The 18,300-nt window shown below is 41.1% G+C and overlaps 2 protein-coding genes across 3 annotated transcripts in view; both read left to right on the forward strand.

Annotated features, from left to right (window-relative positions):
• The first annotated feature begins 1,952 nt into the window (after nt 1-1,952).
• Nucleotides 1,953-18,300, forward strand: part of LOC121017346 (olfactory receptor 1D2) — a 29,046-nt gene continuing 12,698 nt past the window's right edge. Inside the window, exons 1-2 of one of the 2 annotated variants that reach the window (XM_040455548.1) lie at nt 1,953-2,063; nt 3,279-3,448. The gene's annotated coding sequence lies outside the window, so the exon portion shown is untranslated. Of the gene's footprint in view, nt 2,064-2,581; nt 3,449-18,300 lie in introns of those variants that run through there. The other variant, XM_040455549.1, reaches the window with a different exon arrangement.
• Nucleotides 11,926-12,891, forward strand: LOC121017345 (olfactory receptor 1P1-like). The gene has a single exon (XM_040455547.1). It carries the CDS (start codon nt 11,926-11,928, stop codon nt 12,889-12,891), a length of 966 nt encoding a protein of 321 aa, XP_040311481.1.

An 18,300-nucleotide genomic window follows, 5' to 3' on the forward strand; every position in this document is an offset into this window, starting at 1 on the left:
GAGCCTGTTTCCGATTCTGTGTCTCCCTCTCTCTCTGCCCCTCCCCCGTTCATGCTGTGTCTCTCTCTGTCCCAAAAATAAATAAACGTTGAAAAAAAATTAAAAAAAAAAAAAGGGTCAAAGTCAAGTAGAAAAACAAAGACCTAAGTGTTTGATAATGAAAGTATAATGAAACCCTGACATTTGCACTATTTGGGAGGAAGCATGGTGTTAAGTCTTCTCCACCAGAAGACAAGAGATTCACAAGGAAATTTATGAAAGTAACCAAATGAGGGGCACAGAAAATCAGTGATGGGGGAAAGCAGACTATGAAGGCTGTAGGCTGGTGGGTCCTGGAAGGCTTCACAAACAAGGACAGCAGGAGGGGTTAGAGCCCCAGGCTAGGTGGAGGGACTGGCGGGACAAGTGTTTCCTTTCACACACAGAAAACGCCAGGGTGAATCTTTCAGGATGGCTGTGGATTTCATGCTCCAGCCCCCATGGGGAGACTCAGAAAGTTGGGTACCATCAAAAAGGGAGTCTGTGTTTTGTCTGAGAATTCCTTCCTACGGGACTGATCCTTGCTTACTACCGACGTGGTCTCAGGTTTAGGTGTAAATGGAGAATTAGTACTCATCACTTCCTTTGTGTCAAGGCAAGCCTACAGTTAGTCATTGCTCCCAGTTGCAGACAATACAAGGTTCTGGACTTCTTGAATATAAGGTCAGCAGATAGAACCCTTCCCTCCACCCACACATGAATTCAGGGAAACTAGCTTTTTGTTTCTCTCACTGTTGTGGGCCTCAGTTTTCTGGAGGTAAAATGGAAGAACTGAATGATCCATCTTCCAGTGTTCATGCCTGCGTTCACCCAGGCATCCTGTGTTTATTGAACATCTCTTTGGTGCCAGACATTATCTTAGGCACTAGGGAATCACACAATGAAGGGAGAACATGATGAAGACAGCACACAGTGACCCTGACTTCTTGAAGCTTTCATTCTGGCGGAGAGGCTGGATTTAATGAAGTAAGTGTTGTAAGTTTTAGCAGTGTTAAAATATGGGCAGTGGAGGTTAATATCGGAACACCCAGCAAGCTGAAGAAAGCTTGAAAAATCATCTTAGGGATGTTTGTACTGAGACCTCAGGGATGCACAGGACTTGAGAGAAGGAACAAGGGTGGGAGGTGGTGGTGGAGACAGTGTTCCAGGCAGAAGGAAGAACAATCGAAGATATCCAGAGATGAGGACTAGGGATGGGGTTGAGGGGAGCCTGTGTATTCATATTTGGTGCTGACACAGTAGGCACAGTGTCAGGTTAACAATAGTGGCATTGAATGGACAGGTCACAGGGAGACGCTTGGGGTCAGGCAAGCACTGATGCGAGGAATTCAGGAAGCCCTGAGTAGCATCTGTCCGACTGTCAGTGGGAGAGCCCTGAATCAGAATGGGCAACCAGTTGGCCAGTAGGAAGCTATTTGAGGCCAAGTGTCAGCTCTGCCCAGTCTTTCTCTCCTCCACAGCACAGGGTACCAGTGCCTGGCATTCAGAGTCACAGGATAAAGAGTACACCCAGACTCTGCCACTTAGTGTGCAACCTTGGGACCTCTCACTCAGCCTCTTTGAGCCTCAGCTTCCTCCTCAGCATAGGATGTTAGCATCATCTCCAGTCTCTGGAGGGGATTCAGGAAGTTGAGTCAGGACCCCTAGAATAACTCACTGAATTTAAGTTCCTTGCCTTTAACACGGTCCTCCCCCCACCCTTGTCCCCTTGTCAGCAGGGAGGCAGTGGCAGGAACTTGCTCTGCTCAGTTTGCATGTACAGGAAATGCTCTTTAAAAAAAGTGTATTTATTTTGAGAAAGAGAGAGCAAGCAAGCACGAGAAAGTGCACATGGGGGAGGAGCAGAGAGAGAGGGAGGGAGAAAGAATCCCAAGCCAAGAGCTCGAGGCTGGAATTCACAAATTGTGAGATCGTGACCTGAGCGGAAACTAAGAGTCAGAGGCTTAACCAACGGAGCCACCCAGGCGCACCTCATGTACAGGAAGTGCTCTGAGTCTCAGCGGGCTGGGTCCTGCCCTCTCCAGGTAAGGGGACACGGCTCTCAGAGATGACTGCATCCTGCTGTCCCTGCCCTGTCCGGGATCCAGGCCCTGCTCTCCTTCGCTCCTCAGGGTGACCCTCCCCTCCTCTCTGCTCCTGTCTGCTGCTTGCCGGGACATGTGGCAGCAGGGACAGTGCAGCCCCTTCCCCACAGCTCTCTCCCCTGCTCAGTCTCTGCACACTGTCCTCCCCGGAGACTCTGAGCTTTTCTGGATCCTCCCCAGCGACAGGATCTGTCCTTCATGACAATGACCTGTAACTTCTCAAAGGTAACTCTGCTTCCCTCCCTCTCTCCTTTTGTTAATGGAAGGTTGAATATCTCTTCCATGTGTCATGTGGTATCCTATGTGACCCCCTGTTACAGGTTACAAGTGCAGGGGCGCCTGGGTGGCTCAGTCGGTTGAGCGTCGGACTTTGGCTCAGGTCATGATCTTGTGGTCCGTGAGTTCGAGCCCCGCATCGGGCTGTGTGCTGACAGCTGAGCCTGGAGCCTGCTTCAGATTCTGTGTCTCCCTCTCTCTCTGCCCCTCCCTCGCTCATACTCTGTCTCTCTCTGTCACACACACACACACACACACACACACACACACACATTACAAGTTACAAGTGCATATTGAGTTTCTAGCCTATGACCACCACTCTTTGAGGCAACACAGTTGTGAGCAAGCCAAACAAGGAAATTTCATAGAGAGAAAAAAAGACCAAGGAAAAGGAAACATGTGAACAATATAATGTCAGCGTGTAGTGAGTGCCATGAAATTAATAAGCACTGCCACAGGATGGAGAGAGCACTCAATGGGGTGTGAGAGTGGCTTTTTAAAAGGAAGTTGTCAAGAAAGGACTCTGAGGAAAGATTTTGAGCTGAGATGTAAATGTTGAGACTCAGTAATTAAATTGGAATTCTATTATATTTAGATTTCAACTTGGGGAGGATTAGAATTTTTATGTTATTAAATTCTTCCCAGCTAAGAACATGGTACTTCTTTCCATTTTTTTGTTTCTTGACTGATCTTCTTCCATCCAAGTTTCTAGGTTTCTTCCTATACGTCTCACACTTTCTTGTTGCACTTAGGAGTTTTGCTATTGCCCCTGTGAAATTTTCCCGTTTCTACTTCTAGCTTGTTTTTGCTAGCATGGAGAAAATCTGTCATATAGATCTTTCATCCAGCCTCCTTTATATCATCTTTCTGTTTCCTCAGATGTTCCCACCACCCGGGCGTTTGCTTCACACTCAGTAGTATCTGTCCACTGAATGACTGCTGTCCATTGGAACTGGCAATGCCTGAAGGCAGACCTCCCCTTTGAAGGGGGAGGAAGAAGCTTTGCGCTTACCTAGGAGACGAGGGGGCGCAACTTGATGTAACCGAAGGTAAGAACTGAGGTTTTAGATTTTCAGGGCATTGGGTTTGAGTCTTGACTCTACCACTTGCAAACTGGGTGAACTAAACAACTTATTTTTACTTAATTTTTCTAAACACCAGTCTCCTTCTCTATAAATGGTGCTGATAGTTTCTCCTTTGTAGTGTGATGTAAAGGTTAAACAAGACAATAACAAGTACACTCAGGAAAGTGCTCTGGAGAATAAGCTCTCACTAAATGTTGATCACTACTTAAAATTGTTTCAGAAGTGTTTATCTTTGACATTTAAACATTCCAGGATATGACAATTTGCGGGTCTTTTATCCTTCAATAATTATGTGCGGAATTTAGAGAACCAGTTAGATTTTCAAATGCAGGACTCTTCCCAATTTAATACGATTTACATCAGACTCACATATTTTGCTTTATTTTTTAGGGGGTTTCTTAAATTCTTACATTGGAATTTGGTTTTCTAACTGTATTTCCTTGCCCATTATTTTTATCTCTGTTCCTTTCATTTCAAATTTTGGAGAAAATTTCAAGTTTGTATTTTCAAACCGGATGATCTCCGCTGGAGTCTCCATGTTAATATTATTTGTACCTTATGTAGATTTTATAAATTCACATTTTTCTGCTGAAATGTTTTAAAGTAAATTATAGATATCATATTACATCCCTAAATATTCAGCGTATATCTCTTTAAAAAAACCTTTTCCATGTGCCTTACATAGCATTTTCACACCAACCCAATTAATAATCATTTCTTTATTATTATCCACTCCTAGTTTATATTTAAATTTCTCCACTTATCCCCAGAGGTGTCCTTTTCAGTTGGTTTGTCAAAATAGGAATTTTATCCTGGACCTTGCATTGCATCTGGTTGTTATAAATCTTGTTATAGATTCTTCCTCTCTAGTAATTCATTTTTTCCCAGCAGTGACTGACTGAAGTGATTATTCCAGTCTCCTCTTTCTCAAAGTCAGGTTCACTGACAGGGGCAGCGGCATTCCTGGGAGCTTGTTAGAAATGCAGATTATCAGACCCCCTCCCCGCCCCCAGACCCACTGAAATGCAAATCTGCATTGACTTCTGTGCCCCTGGTGACTCATATGCACATAAAAGCTTAAGAGACATTCCTGTGGTGTCCTACCTTTAGGACTTCTGTGAGTGTTTCCTTTTGAAGCCAGCTTCCTCTCACATCCTGTATTTCTGTAACTGGAAGTTATTCTAGCAGTTTGATAACATTTAAGTTAAATGTTTTTGGCTAAAACACATCATGTTATATTGTGTGTCATGATTGGCCGATACTAAGATTCACCACTGGAATTGTGAAATGATGACCTGATTCCTCCATTGTAAAGTCACATTTTCCCCGCTTGTGACCAGGAAAGAATCTGCGTGGTGTTAATTTGACATATACAAATATCCAGTTCCCCATCAACCATTCACTGAATGGCTTTACCCCCGTTTGATATCCTCTTTATTCTTACCTGAATCAATGCTTTACTTAGGGTTGTAAAGTGTTCCTCATATTGGTCTTAAACACTTGTTTTTAAGTGTTTTTTTTTTCTCCTAGGTACTTAGCCTTTTTCGTTTGCTATTATAAATGGGTTATTCTCTTCCAAAACATCTCCTAACTGGATATTGTTTTTATATATGGATAGACTGATTCATTTATGTCGATTCTACATGTTACTATTCTCACTAGTCTTAATGTTTTTCAGTTGACTTTCTTATGTCCTCCAGAAATCTTTTTTTGTACAATACTTATCAGATTTTAAAATCAGCATTATCCCTGCTTTATGATAAGATTTTGGAAGTTTGTCTTCTCTTTCTATATTCCGACTAGAAAAGGAGATTGCCAGGGCACCTGGGTGGCTCAGTCAATTAAGCACCTGATTCTTGATTTTGCCTCAGATCATGATCTCAAGGTTCTAAGATTGAGCTCTATGCTGTCAGCACAGAGCCTGCTTGGGATTCTCTCTCTCTTTCTCTCTCGGTTCTGTTCTCTCTGTCTCCCTCTCCCTCTCTCAAAATAATACATAAATTAAAAAAAAAAAAAAAAGGAAAGGAAAGGAAATTGTCTATCTTTTAAAGTTTGTGGGATCTCCTGTTCAACTCGGTGATCCTGACACTTCTTTAGGGAGCGGCTCTTTGACAGGTAGGCTATATTGTATTTTTGTTGGTTGTTTTCCACCGTCCCTGAAGGAGGATTACGTTTGATCCTTGAACAATGTCAGGGTTGGGGTGCTGAACCGCCCAATATGAAAATCTGTCCCTAACTTTAGACTCTCCCCAAACTTAACTATTAACAGCCTACTGTTGACCAGAAGCCTTACTCATAACATAAACATTCAATTAATACATATTTTGTTATGTTATATGTATTATGTGCTGAATTCTTACAGTAAGGTAAGCTCGAGAAAAGAAAATGTTATTAAGAAGATCATAAGGAAAACACATTTATAGTACTGTGCTATAAAAAAATCTCTTTGTTAGTGCAGAGCCCCATGTGGGGCTTGATCTCATAATTTTGGTACATCGTAGTCTCCAAGGATTTTTCATTTCATCTAGAATTACAAATTGATTTGCATGGACTCTAGCTAAATAGTCTTGTGATTTTAAATAATTTCTTTTTCAGTTTATATCCCCCTTGTCATTTCTTATTTAGTTTATTTGTGTGTTTCTCTCCCTACTCCTCCCCTTTTATTGTTGCTTGATTGGGTTAACAAGTGACTTATCTCTTAGATTGATTTTTTCCAGTATATACAATTCACATACCATCCAATACATGCAAAGTGTGCAGTTCAATGGCTTTTATCATATTCTGTATTCACTGAATTGTACAACAATCACCATAATAAGTTTACAACATTTTCATCACCCCCAGAAAAAACCCTACACTTCTTAGCTATCACCCCCACGTATCCATCCCTCCAAGCCTTAGGCAGTCACCAATCTACTTGCTGTCTCTCTACATTTGCCTGTTTGGGAAATTCTATCGAAACTGAATTATACAATATGTTGTCCTGTGTCTGGCTTCTTTCACTTAGTGTAATGTTTTCAAGGTACACCCATGTTGTAGCATGTAGAAGTACTTCATTTCTTTTTAATACAAAATACTATTTCATTTTATGGATATGCTATATTTTATTTATCCATTCACCAGTTGATGGACATCTGGGTCATTCTCAGTTTTTCTGTTATGAATGATGCTGCTACGAACATCTGTGTACAAGTTTTCGTGTGGATGTATGTTTTTATTTCCCTTGGGTATACTTAGGAGTGGAATTGCTGGGTCATATGAGTAATTCTATGGTTAGCCTTTTGAGAAGCCTTTTGTAGACTGTTTCCCAAAGACACTGAAACATTTTACATCCACACTAGCCATGTATAAGGGTTCCAAGTTTTCCCGACCCTCCACAACACTTCTTATCTGATTTACTGATTCTAGCCATTCTAGAGGAGAGTGAAGTGGTGTCTCATTGTGGTTTTGATGTGTGTTTCCCTGATGGCTAATGACATGGAACATTTTTTATGTTCTTATTGACTGTCTTCTTTGGGGAAATGTCTACACAGATCCTTTGCTCACTTTAAAATCATAGTAGTTGTCTTTCTGAGCTGTGATTTTTCTTTTTATATTCCAGATGAAAATCTCTTATCCGATATATGATTCGCAAAATTTTCTCCCACTTTATGGGTTGTCTTTTCACATTCTTTTGACTTCCAGTAGCATGATAGTTCTCCATCCCCTCACTTTCAATCTGAAGGTGTCCTCAGGTCTATAATGAGTCTCTTGTAGACAGCAAATAGATGGGTCTTGTTTTTTTTTTTATCCATTCTGATACCCTATGTCTTTTGGTTGGAGCATTTAGTCCATTTACATTCAGTGTTATTATAGAAAGATATGGGTTTAGAGTCATTGTGATGTCTGTAGGTTTCATGCTTATAGTGATGTCTCTGGTACTTTGTCTCACAGGATCCCCCTTAGGATCTCTTGTAGGGCTGATTTAGTGGTGACAAATTCCTTCAGTTTTTGTTTGTTTGGGAAAACCTTTATCTCTCCTTCTATTCTAAATGACAGACTTGCTGGATAAAGGATTCTCGGCTGCATATTTTTTCTGTGCATCACATTGAAGATTTCCTGCCATTCCTTTCTGGCCTGCCAAGTTTCAGTAGATAGATCCGTCACTAGTCTTATCGGTCTCCTTTATATGTTAGAGCATGTTTGTCCCTAGCTGCTTTCAGAATTTTCTCTTTATCCTTGTATTTTGCCAGTTTCATTATGATAGGTCGTGCAGAAGATCAATTCAAGTTACGTCTGAAGGGAGTTCTCTGTGCCTCTTGGATTTCAATGTTTTTTTCCTTCCCCAGATCAGGGAAGTTCTCAGCAATGATTTCTTCAAGTACACCTTCAGCACCTTTCCCTCTCTCTTCCTCCTCTGGAATCCCAATTATGCATATATCATTACGTTTAATTGTGTCACTTAGTTCTCTAATTCTCCCCTCATACTCCTGGATTTTTTTAACTCTCTTTTTCTCAGCTTCCTCTTTTTCCATACTTTTATCTTCTAATTCACCTATTCTCTCCTCTGCCTCTTCAATCCGAGCTGTGGTCGCCTCCATTTTATTTTGCAGCCCATTTATAGCATTTTTTAGTTCCTCCTGACTGTTTCTTAGTCCCTTGATCTCTGTACTAATACATTCTCTGCTGTCCTCTATACTTTTTTCAAGCCCAGCGATTAATTTTATGACTATTATTTTAAATTCATTTTCTTTTACATTGCTTAAATCGTTTTTGATCAGTTCATTAGCTGTCACTACTTCCTGGAGTTTCTTTTGAGGAGAATTCTTCCGTTTCGTCATTTTGGATAGTCCCTGGAGTGGCGCAGGACTGCAGGGCTCTTCCCCTGTGCTGTCTGGAGTAACTTGTATTGGTGGGTGGGGCCACAGTCAGACCTGATATCTGTCCCCAGACCACTGCTAGGGCCACAGTCAGACTGGTGTGTACCTTATCTTCCCCTCTCCCAGGGGCAGGACTCACTGTGGACTGGTGTGGCCCCTGTCTGGGCTACTTGCACACTGCCAGGCTTGTGGTGCTGCTTTGATGGGATCTGGCGTATGAGCCGGGGTGGATCAGCAAGGTGCACAGGGGTGAGAGGGGCAGACTCAGCTCGCTTTGCCTTGGCGGGGGGAGGGGGGGCTCCGCTTTGGGAGGGGCCCCTCTTCCATGGGCCTGTTGTCTACGCTTGGCTCGAGAGTCCATTCTGCTAGTCTTCTGGCGGCTTTCTGGGTTATTTAAGCAGATGTGGGTGGAATCTAAGTGGTCAGCAGGACGCGGTGAAGCCAGCATCTTCCTACGCTGCCATCTTCTTTCCCACATCTCTTTTCACATTCTTGATGGTGTCCTTTGAAGTACAAATGTTTTAAGTTCTGACGAGATGCAGTTTTGGGTTGTTTTTTTTTTTTTTTTTTGAGTGTGCTTTGGTGTCATATCTAAGACACTATTGCCTAATCCAAAGTCATGAAGATTTATGTCTATATTTTCTTCTAAGATTGTTATATTTTTAACTCTTACAGCTAGGTCTTCGATCCATTTTGAGTTACTTCTGTCTGATCTAAGGTAGGGGGTCCCAATTCATTCTTTTGCAAATGGATACCCAGTTGTCCCAGCACCACTTGTTGAAAAAGACCAAAAAACTGTTTTGTTGTTGTTCTGTGTTGGTTTTACTTTATTTGTTTTCTGATTTTAAACTCCACGTTTGCTTTAATATTGTCCACATACAGTTTATTTTTGTTGTTCATTTTGTGTCAGGTGTCTAATTCATGTATTATTTACTCTTACTCACATAAGTGTTTAAGGCAATGAATTTTCCTTTGATTACTTTGATTATATTGCATAGACTCTGATACACAGCATTGCTATTATTGTTTTCTAAAACTCTGAAATTTAGGTTTTTATTTCTCTTTTGGACTTGAGAGTTAATAGAGGTATTTGAAACTTTTTTCCAGGTTGAATGGCTATTTTTGTTTTTTGACTTTGTTAATAATGTCTACTGTTGTTGCAATTTTGTCAGAGAATTGAGTTATTACTGCTTTGTGGAATTTTTTGAAGTTTTCTCTATGGCCTTGTGTATTGTCTATTTTTTAGATGCTCTTTAGGAACTTGAAAGTAAAGTGTATTTATTACTGGAACACAGTGATACATGTTATATATACACATTTACATATACATACATATATATTTATACTTAAAATTCATATACATACATTCACACACATATCTTATTAATTTGTTTAGTGTTCTCTGTTCTTTTTTTAAAGTGTTTTTAAGGATAAATTTTTTTTTGAGTAAACTCTACCCCCAATTGGGGTTTGAACTCATGACCCCAAGATAAAAAGTCATATGCTCTACCAACTGAGCCAGCCAGGTGCCCCTCTTCTTATTTACTTTTTATTTTTATTATGTTTTTAACTTTTTATTTTATGTATTTATTTTGTTTAATATGAAATTTATTGTCAAATTGGTTTCCATACAACACCCAGTGCTCATCTCAACAGGTGCTCTCCCCAATGCCCATTACCCACTTTCCCCTCCCTCCCACCCCCCCATCAACCCTCAGTTTATTCTCAGTTTTTAAGAGTCTCTTATGGTTTGGCTCCCTCCCTCTCTAACTTTTCCCCCCCTTCCCTTCCTCCATGGTCTCGATCTACGTTGGAGGACGGATGTATCTTTCTAGACTAATAGCCCTGGCCCTCTGCTCTCCTTATACCTGGAGTGACTTCTCTAAATGCTGAATTTTGGGCCTTAGCTTCTCTGTTCTCATTAGGAATCTGATCACTTTCAGGAAAAACTCACTTTGTTTTGTTCTTCCACATTTCATGTTTTACTAATGCAGGCTCTTCCCCTGTGCAGTGGCCCATGATAGTCCAGCTAAGCCTGTGAAAGGGAAAATAGATTTAATTTTGGAGGAGTATTACAAAACTCACTTAGTGAACACAGCTGAGATGGATTCTCCAACCTAGTCTTTTTCAGTAACAAAGATGATTCTTTTTCTCCATCTGACTGACTGACTCCATGACTAACCCTCAGTTGGTTCCATGCATGGGAAAGTGCGATTTTCATGTATTGAGCCCACTCAAGCACTGAGAGCACCTCCCGCTCAAAATAGCTTTTGTGGTCCTTCTAACATACAGAATAAAGTTCCAGATTCTTTACTTTCCATTCCAAACACTCCCAAATTTGATTCTTAGTTCCCTTTCTAACATTCTCTTACATTACAATCCCTCCTCTACCTCACACTCGAAACCTATCCACCCCATCTCTGACCCTGTCTAGGGCTTCCTACTGCCTGGCCTTTGTTCAAGAGTTTGCCTCGATAGGCTGCCCTCATCCATCTGCTAAGATCCTGAACTACATTTATGGCCCAGAAAGCCTTCCTTTTCTGCCTCAGTCTGCTTTGTCTCAGAAATGTGTGTGTGTGTGTGTGTGTGTGTGTGTGTGTGTGTGTGTCTGTGTGTACACAACCAGTTTTGGAGATTTGGGAGATTGGAGATTATGGTTTCTTTTTTGTTATCACAGATAACTGAAGAAGAGTTACCTGTACATATCTTTATTAAAAAGCTGATTGTTAAATTGATTTCTGAAAGAATGGATGATATGAAATTTTGGGTATGGAGGATCAGAACAGATTGTCTGGGGTCTGAGAGTGATTTGTGGGCAGTTGAATGGGTAGAGAACCCTGAATCAAAATATTATAGGACTTAGGGGTACCTGGGTAGCTCAGTTGGTTAAGTGTCCAACTTCAGCTCAGGTCATGATCTCATAGTTTATGAGTTTAAGCCCCGCATTGGGCTCCGTGCTGACAGCTCAGAGTCTGGAACCTGCTTCTGATTCTGTGTCTCCCTCTCTCTCTGCCCCTTCCTGCTTGTGGTCTGTCTCTCTCTCTCTCTCTCTCTCTATCAAAAATAAATGAAAACATTAAAAATTTTTTATAGGATTTCAACATAGCCAGTTATGTCTATCCCATTAGATTGAAAATTCTCCATAGGTAAGGATTATTAGTGTCTTATTTGCCTGGCACTCTACCAGGTCCAGAGCTGGTGCTTAGTCTCTGTGGAATGAATGAATAAATGAATGAGTGAATGAATGAAAACTTCTTGACGCCCTTGAGAGTATAGCTGAAGAAACAGAAATTACAACTAAAGAAATCTGGGACAGAACGGACTGTGGAGAAATAAACCAGGAAAGAAATCTACTTTAATTCTCTTCAATTGTGTCTCTCACACTTCCTAGCACATTGTATTTAGTAAGTTTTAATAAAAATATACAGTGCACACAATGTGTGATCAGTACAGATACGATACGGTCATTCATTCTTCTCTCAGGTTCAGAGAATGGCATACCTATCAATCATCTAGAGTAAAGTATGTTTAGAGAGTTTTAGTGGGTCTCAGTGGAGGTCTCTTTCTCTAGCTTCTGGGCTCATGGCAGGAGGGAACCAGACCAGCATCTTGGAGTTCCTCCTGTGGGGACTCTCCGAGCGTCCAGAGCAGCAGCGCATCCTCTTCCTGCTGTTCCTGTGCATGTATGTGGTCACCGTGACTGGGAACCTGCTCATTGTTCTGGCCATTGGCACTGACGCACGTCTTCACACACCCATGTACTTCTTCCTCGCCAGCCTGTCCTGTGCTGACATCCTTTTCACCTCCACCACCGTGCCCAAGGCCCTGGTGAATATCCAGACCCAGAGCAGGTCCATTTCCTATGCGGGATGCTTGGTCCAGCTCTACTTCTTCTTGACTTTTGGGGACATGGACATCTTTCTCCTGGCCACAATGGCCTATGACCGCTACGTGGCCATCTGCCACCCTCTCCACTATAAGATAGTCATGAGCCGCCAGCGCTGCACCCTCCTGGTTACTGCCTGCTGGGTCCTTACGAGTCTTGTTGCCATGACCCACACTTTCCTCATCTTTCGGCTTTCCTTTTGCTCTAAGAAGATCATTCCTGACTTCTTCTGTGATCTGGGACCTCTGATGAAAGTGTCTTGCTCTGACACTCAGGTCAATGAGCTTGTGCTGCTCTTCTTGGGAGGAGCAGTCATTTTAATCCCCTTTATACTCATCCTGGTCTCGTATATCCACATTGTTTCAGCCATCCTCAGAGTCCCCTCTGCCCAGGGAAGGCACAAAGCCTTTTCTACATGTGGGTCCCACCTTGCTGTTGTTGCCCTCTTCTTTGGGACAGTGATCAGGGCTTATCTGTGCCCCTCATCCTCTTCCTCCAACTCCATAGAAGAGGATACGGCTGCTGCTGTCATGTACACAGTGGTAACTCCCCTGCTGAACCCCTTCATTTACAGCCTGCGGAACAAGGACATGAAGTGTGCCCTGGCGAGATGTCTCAGGGGCAAAGTCTTCTTTTCCTTGGGCCAGGGACCTCCGAGGTGATACTGCAGGTGTCCTCCATGCCCTCCAGGGAAGTCTCTACCTCAGGCTTTTCTCTAGATCCTCACCTCAGAAGTCTCTACCTCAGGCTTTTCACTTCTGATGCCCACATATGTCTATGACAACTCCCCTCCCTGAGTCCCTTCATGACTTTGATATTGTTAAGGAAAATCAAGATTTTGCTTCGTGTTTTAAAGTTAATATGTTAAGAGTTGCTTCTTTACTCATTTATTTTACTTATCACTTTTCACAAGGAGAAATGTCTTTTGCAATGTTTCTAATTCTAAAAGTCCGTGCAGCCTGTTATTCTAGTTCACTAAAATTCAATTAGCAAGGTCATGGAAAGTGGGCCAATGATCAGAATATTAGCAAGTAAGGTCAATATTGGATGGCAAAGAGTTTATGACTCTAAATAAATAAATATTTATATTCTATAATAAAGGGACTCCATTTGCTCTTGTTAAAATCCATTGAGTTTCACTTATTCCCAACTAGGGTAGGTATACAACCCATAATTCAGAATAGCCTTCAAGGTGATGGCCAGTTATGAGCTGGAAAGTTTTAAGCAAAAGGGTAGTGAGACAAGACACAGTCCCCATTACTGTAGGTTGTCCCAAGGTTATAAATAAAGTTTGTTATCTCTACTCTCCACTGGTAGAATATATAAGACCTTCATGCCTGAAGGGTGTGAGTTCTTACTCTTATCTTTTTGTAGCAGGTGACTGAAATTGTTCATTAACATTTATTACTGTACATGGAAGCACTAAGAAATACCCAAGTGAGTACCCTAGGTTTAAGGCATATTATTTCCTGTCCCCAAGTAGTGGCAACCCTATCTTCCTGCTAATCATTGTCAATAGTCCTAGTTAGGAAAGTGACACCCATCTTTTCCTGTGGGCCTACTGTATAAGGAGCACAAAATGTCAGAAGGCAATCACAGCTTTTATTTAGTGGATTCCTTCAAGGGAGTGAGGTTTTTACACTTTGTTCAAAACGGTAAAAGGGACAAAGGACTAGTGTCTAGAATGTATAAAGATGTTTCAAAATACAACAGTTAAAAAAATACAATCAGGAAATAAGCAAAAGGTATGAACAAACGTTTCACGGGGGATACACAGATGGCAAATAAGCACATGGAAAGATGTTCAGCACCATTGGGGAAAGGCTGATTGAACCACATTTGTCAGAATAGCTAAAATAAACAGTGACAACATCAAATGCTGGTGAGGATCTAGAGAAACTGCACCACTCATACTTTGCTGGTGGGGATGTAAAATGTTACCGCCAGTCTACACAGTAGTTTGGCAGTTTCTTATGAAACTAACATGCAGGTACTATACAACCCAACAATTGCATTCCCTGGAATTTATCCCAGAGAGAGAAAAACTTATGTTTATTAAAAAACCTGGACACAAATGTTCATAGAAGCTTAATTTTATCTTATTGTAACGTTTATTTTTGAAAGACAGAGAGAGACAGAATGTGAGCGGAGGAGGGGCAGAGAGAGGGGGAGACACAGATTCCAAAGCAGGTTCCAGGCTCTGAGCTGTCAGCACAGAGCCCCTTGCGGGGCTCGAACTCACAAACCTGCAAGATTATGACCTGAGTGGAAGTCAGATGCTTAACCGACTGAGCCACCCAGGTGTCCTGAAGCTTTATTTTAAAACCAGCAAAGGAGAGGCATCTGGGTGGCTCAGTTGGTTAAGCATCCAACTCTTGCTTTCAGTTCAGGTCATGATCTCATGGTTTCAGGAGTTTGAGCCCCATGTAGGGCTCCATGCTAATGGCATGGAACCTGCTTGGGATTCTCTGTCTCCTCTCTTTCTGTCCCTCCCTCCCTTGCACTGTCTCTGTCTCCCTCAAAATAAATAAATAAACTTGAAAAAACAGAAAACCAACAAAGGAGTAATACCTAGAATTTATAAGAAGCTTCTGCCAAAGGAAGATAGAAATAAAATCTAGAACAAAGATGGGTAAAGTATATAAGAAGGAAATTTCATAAAGAGTAACCCAAATTGTTAACAAAATATGAAGAAATGTTAAACCTCACTGGTAAATCAGAAAGTAATGGGATGATCTTTACACCAATTGGACTGTCAAACTAGAGTCTGATGATACTAAGTGGGTGAGAATATGAGAAAAGTAGAAACGGCATGTACTATGATGGGAAGGTAAACTAGTAGAGACAATCAAAAGAGCAATCTATCAGTCCTTGACAAAATTAAAATTAAATATGTCTAGCAAAATTAAAATTATATATATTTATAGATGTATTTTTATGTATTTCGATATAAACATACTTTTTCAAAACTAAAATTAACTATATAGAGCAAAATTAAAATTAAATGTATATATATGAAATATATATAAAATTCTGCTAAGTACCTATAGATTTCTCTCCTGATTATCTCTACTAGGATATACATTATATATATATATAGTGTATATATACACATATCCATCCATCCATGAATCTATCGATCTATCTGTCATTATCATCTGTCTATCTCCTATTACCTAGTAGCCTCATTCCCGGGTGTATGCTTAAGAGAATATGTCTTAGAGTCTATAGAGAAACATACACAAGGCTATTCATCACAGTGTTATTTATAGCAGTGTGGAGTTAGGTGTTCACCACTTTGGCAAATGGATAAATAAAATCTGGTGGATGCATACAGTGGACTACTAGGTAAAAGAAGTATCACTCTAGGTATACATAGAGCCACATGAATAGATGTTCTCTATAATTTTTTATTTTTATTTATTTATTTTTTTAAATTTTTTTTTCAACGTTTATTTATTTTTGGGACAGAGAGAGACAGAGCATGAACGGGGGAGGGGCAGAGAGAGAGGGAGACACAGAATCGGAAACAGGCTCCAGGCTCTGAGCCATCAGCCCAGAGCCTGACGCGGGGCTCAAACTCACGGACCGCGAGATCGTGACCTGGCTGAAGTCGGACGCTTAACCGACTGCGCCACCCAGGCGCCCCTCTATAATTTTTTAAAGTGAGATTACAAATACATGGGCTGGTAGATAGAATAAAAATAATCGTGTATCTACTATTCAGCTTAGTAATCTTAAAATGTCATTTTGTGTGTATTTGTGTGTGTGTGTGTATGTGTGTGTGTATTTATTTAGTTAGTTAGTTTTAAGGTTTATTTATTTATTGTCAGAGGGTGGAGGAGAGAATCCCAATCTGCACTGTCAGTGCAGAGCCCAATGCGGAGCCCAAACTCACAAACCGTGAGATCATGACCAGAACTGAAATCAAGAGTTGGTTGGATGCTTGTAGCCCTTTATCTGATATATCATTTGCAAATATCTTTTCCCATTCCATTGGTTGCCTTTTAGTTTTGTTGATTGTTTCTTTGTAGTGCATAAGCTTTTTATCATGATGAAGTCCCAATAGTTCATTTTTGCTTTTAATTCCCTTGCCTTTGAAGATGTGTTAAGCAAGAAATTGCTGTGACTGAGGTCAAAGAGGTTGTTGCGATGAACCATGGGAATCTACCCCCAAAAACCAAGAGCACACTTGGCACACTGTATGTTAGCCAATTTGACAATAAACTATATTAAAAAAAAAAAAAGTTGGAGGCTGAACTGACTGAGCCACCCAGGTGCCCTTGTGTGTGTGCGTGTGTGTGTGTGTGTGTGTGTGTTTAAATAAAACATTAGAATTACAGTTGAGAGAACTTTTGAACTCCTAATCCCATGTTAGTTTTTCCTTCTCCGGAGGTAATCACTATCTTTAACTTTGTATTTGTCATTCTTATGCATGTTTTTATAATTTTACTTGAAAGTTGTGTACCCACAAAAGGAGTAGCATTGTTTTTCATGTTTAAAAATTTTATTTCAATGGTATCATCCAGTATGTATTCTGAAACTTGCTATTTTCACTCAGATTATGTCCTTGAGATTTGTCCATGTTGATCCACATACTCAAGTTCATTATTTTTCCTGCCGTAATAGGTTTATGCTACTATTTGTCTACCTATCCTCCTGTTGAAGGATATTTCGGTTATTTCTAGCTTTCACCATTGTAAACAATGCTGAAATGAACTTTCTTGGACATTTCTCTTTGGGTACGTGAATGAAAGTTCTCTAGAGTATATTGATAAGTATGAATTGCTGGAAGGAGGGCGAGGTGCACCTTAAATCCTACTAGTGCATGCTGTTGGTGCTTTTCACTGGTTGGTTCATCCCTGCCTACCAGCTGCTGTGAATGTTGGCTGCTAATGACTTATGACTGCCCTTTCTCTGGTGGGAGAAGTTAAGCACCACCCTCCCCCCGCCTTTTACTGCCCTGGGAAGTAGAGGGGAGCCAGTGGCCAAGGACTGGCTGACACTGGGTAGACAAAGCTAGCTCCTTACCTCTGGATGGATTTGATTCATTGGATGCAATTTATGTTCTTGAGTTCCTCTGAAGACCAGGCTGAAACTAAAGTACTGAGTCCCTACTTACCCCCATCTTCTTCTGAGGGCACTCCTTCGATAGACCACTCTCACAATTCCCGTAAGCCAGGGAACCTGACCCAAGGTAATAATAATGTTTTGCCAAAGACTCTCCAAAATGGTTGTATCAATTTATGCAGTTGAGCTGAAGCTCAAAGGCTGAGAAAGAGAAAGCCATTCAAGGAGTTGAGGAAAGAGTTCCAGGCAGAGGGAAAACAAAGACAAAAGCTCTGAGATGAAATAGCTCTGTAAATTCAAAGAACTGAGAGAAAGTCAGTACCGCTGAAGTTTTGGGAACAATAGAAAGAGAAGGATAGTGGTTGGGCTTGTAGATACGTGTAGGAGTGAGGCCAGGCAGGACTTATAGGCTGTTTTACATTTTTTCTAATAGTAATAGGAAGTTCTTGAGATGAGTTAAGCAGGAAAGTGATAGGGACCAGCTTAAGCTTTAAGAAAATTACTCTGGTGTATATAGAGAATGGATTGGAAAGAGGTAAGAGAAGCAGGGAGTTGGTGTCCATAGAGCAAGGAGAATGGATCATAAAAAATAGTGTTAGTGCAAAAAAGTAAGAAACATGATGGGATCTACAACATAATACTCTTTGTGTATATAAAACACACGGCATACAAACAGATGTATTCTTCGGGGATACATGTGTATATCGAAGTGGCTGCCTATATAGGGGAAAAAGAAGTGAGTGGAGATTGGAGCTTATAAAAGACAATGAAGCCAGAGACATGCTTTGCAAGGAATGGAGGTGATGTGCCTTGAATCGGGGTCTATAATTTACTCAATTCTACACCCAAAGAAAACAGAAATCGAGACAGCAGCAACCACCACTTTCCCCACCACTATTTTCCCTCTCTTGGAGATCCCTGTTTGGGATGGGGAAAGGTCAAAGATTGTGCCCCACTTTGCTTCAGAGAGTAATAACTTGTTCTGAGGGCCTCCAGGACCA

This window comes from Herpailurus yagouaroundi, unplaced genomic scaffold (assembly GCF_014898765.1).
Source record: "Herpailurus yagouaroundi ecotype Mexico unplaced genomic scaffold, PumYag 215, whole genome shotgun sequence".
Classification (NCBI taxonomy): domain Eukaryota; kingdom Metazoa; phylum Chordata; class Mammalia; order Carnivora; family Felidae; genus Herpailurus; species Herpailurus yagouaroundi.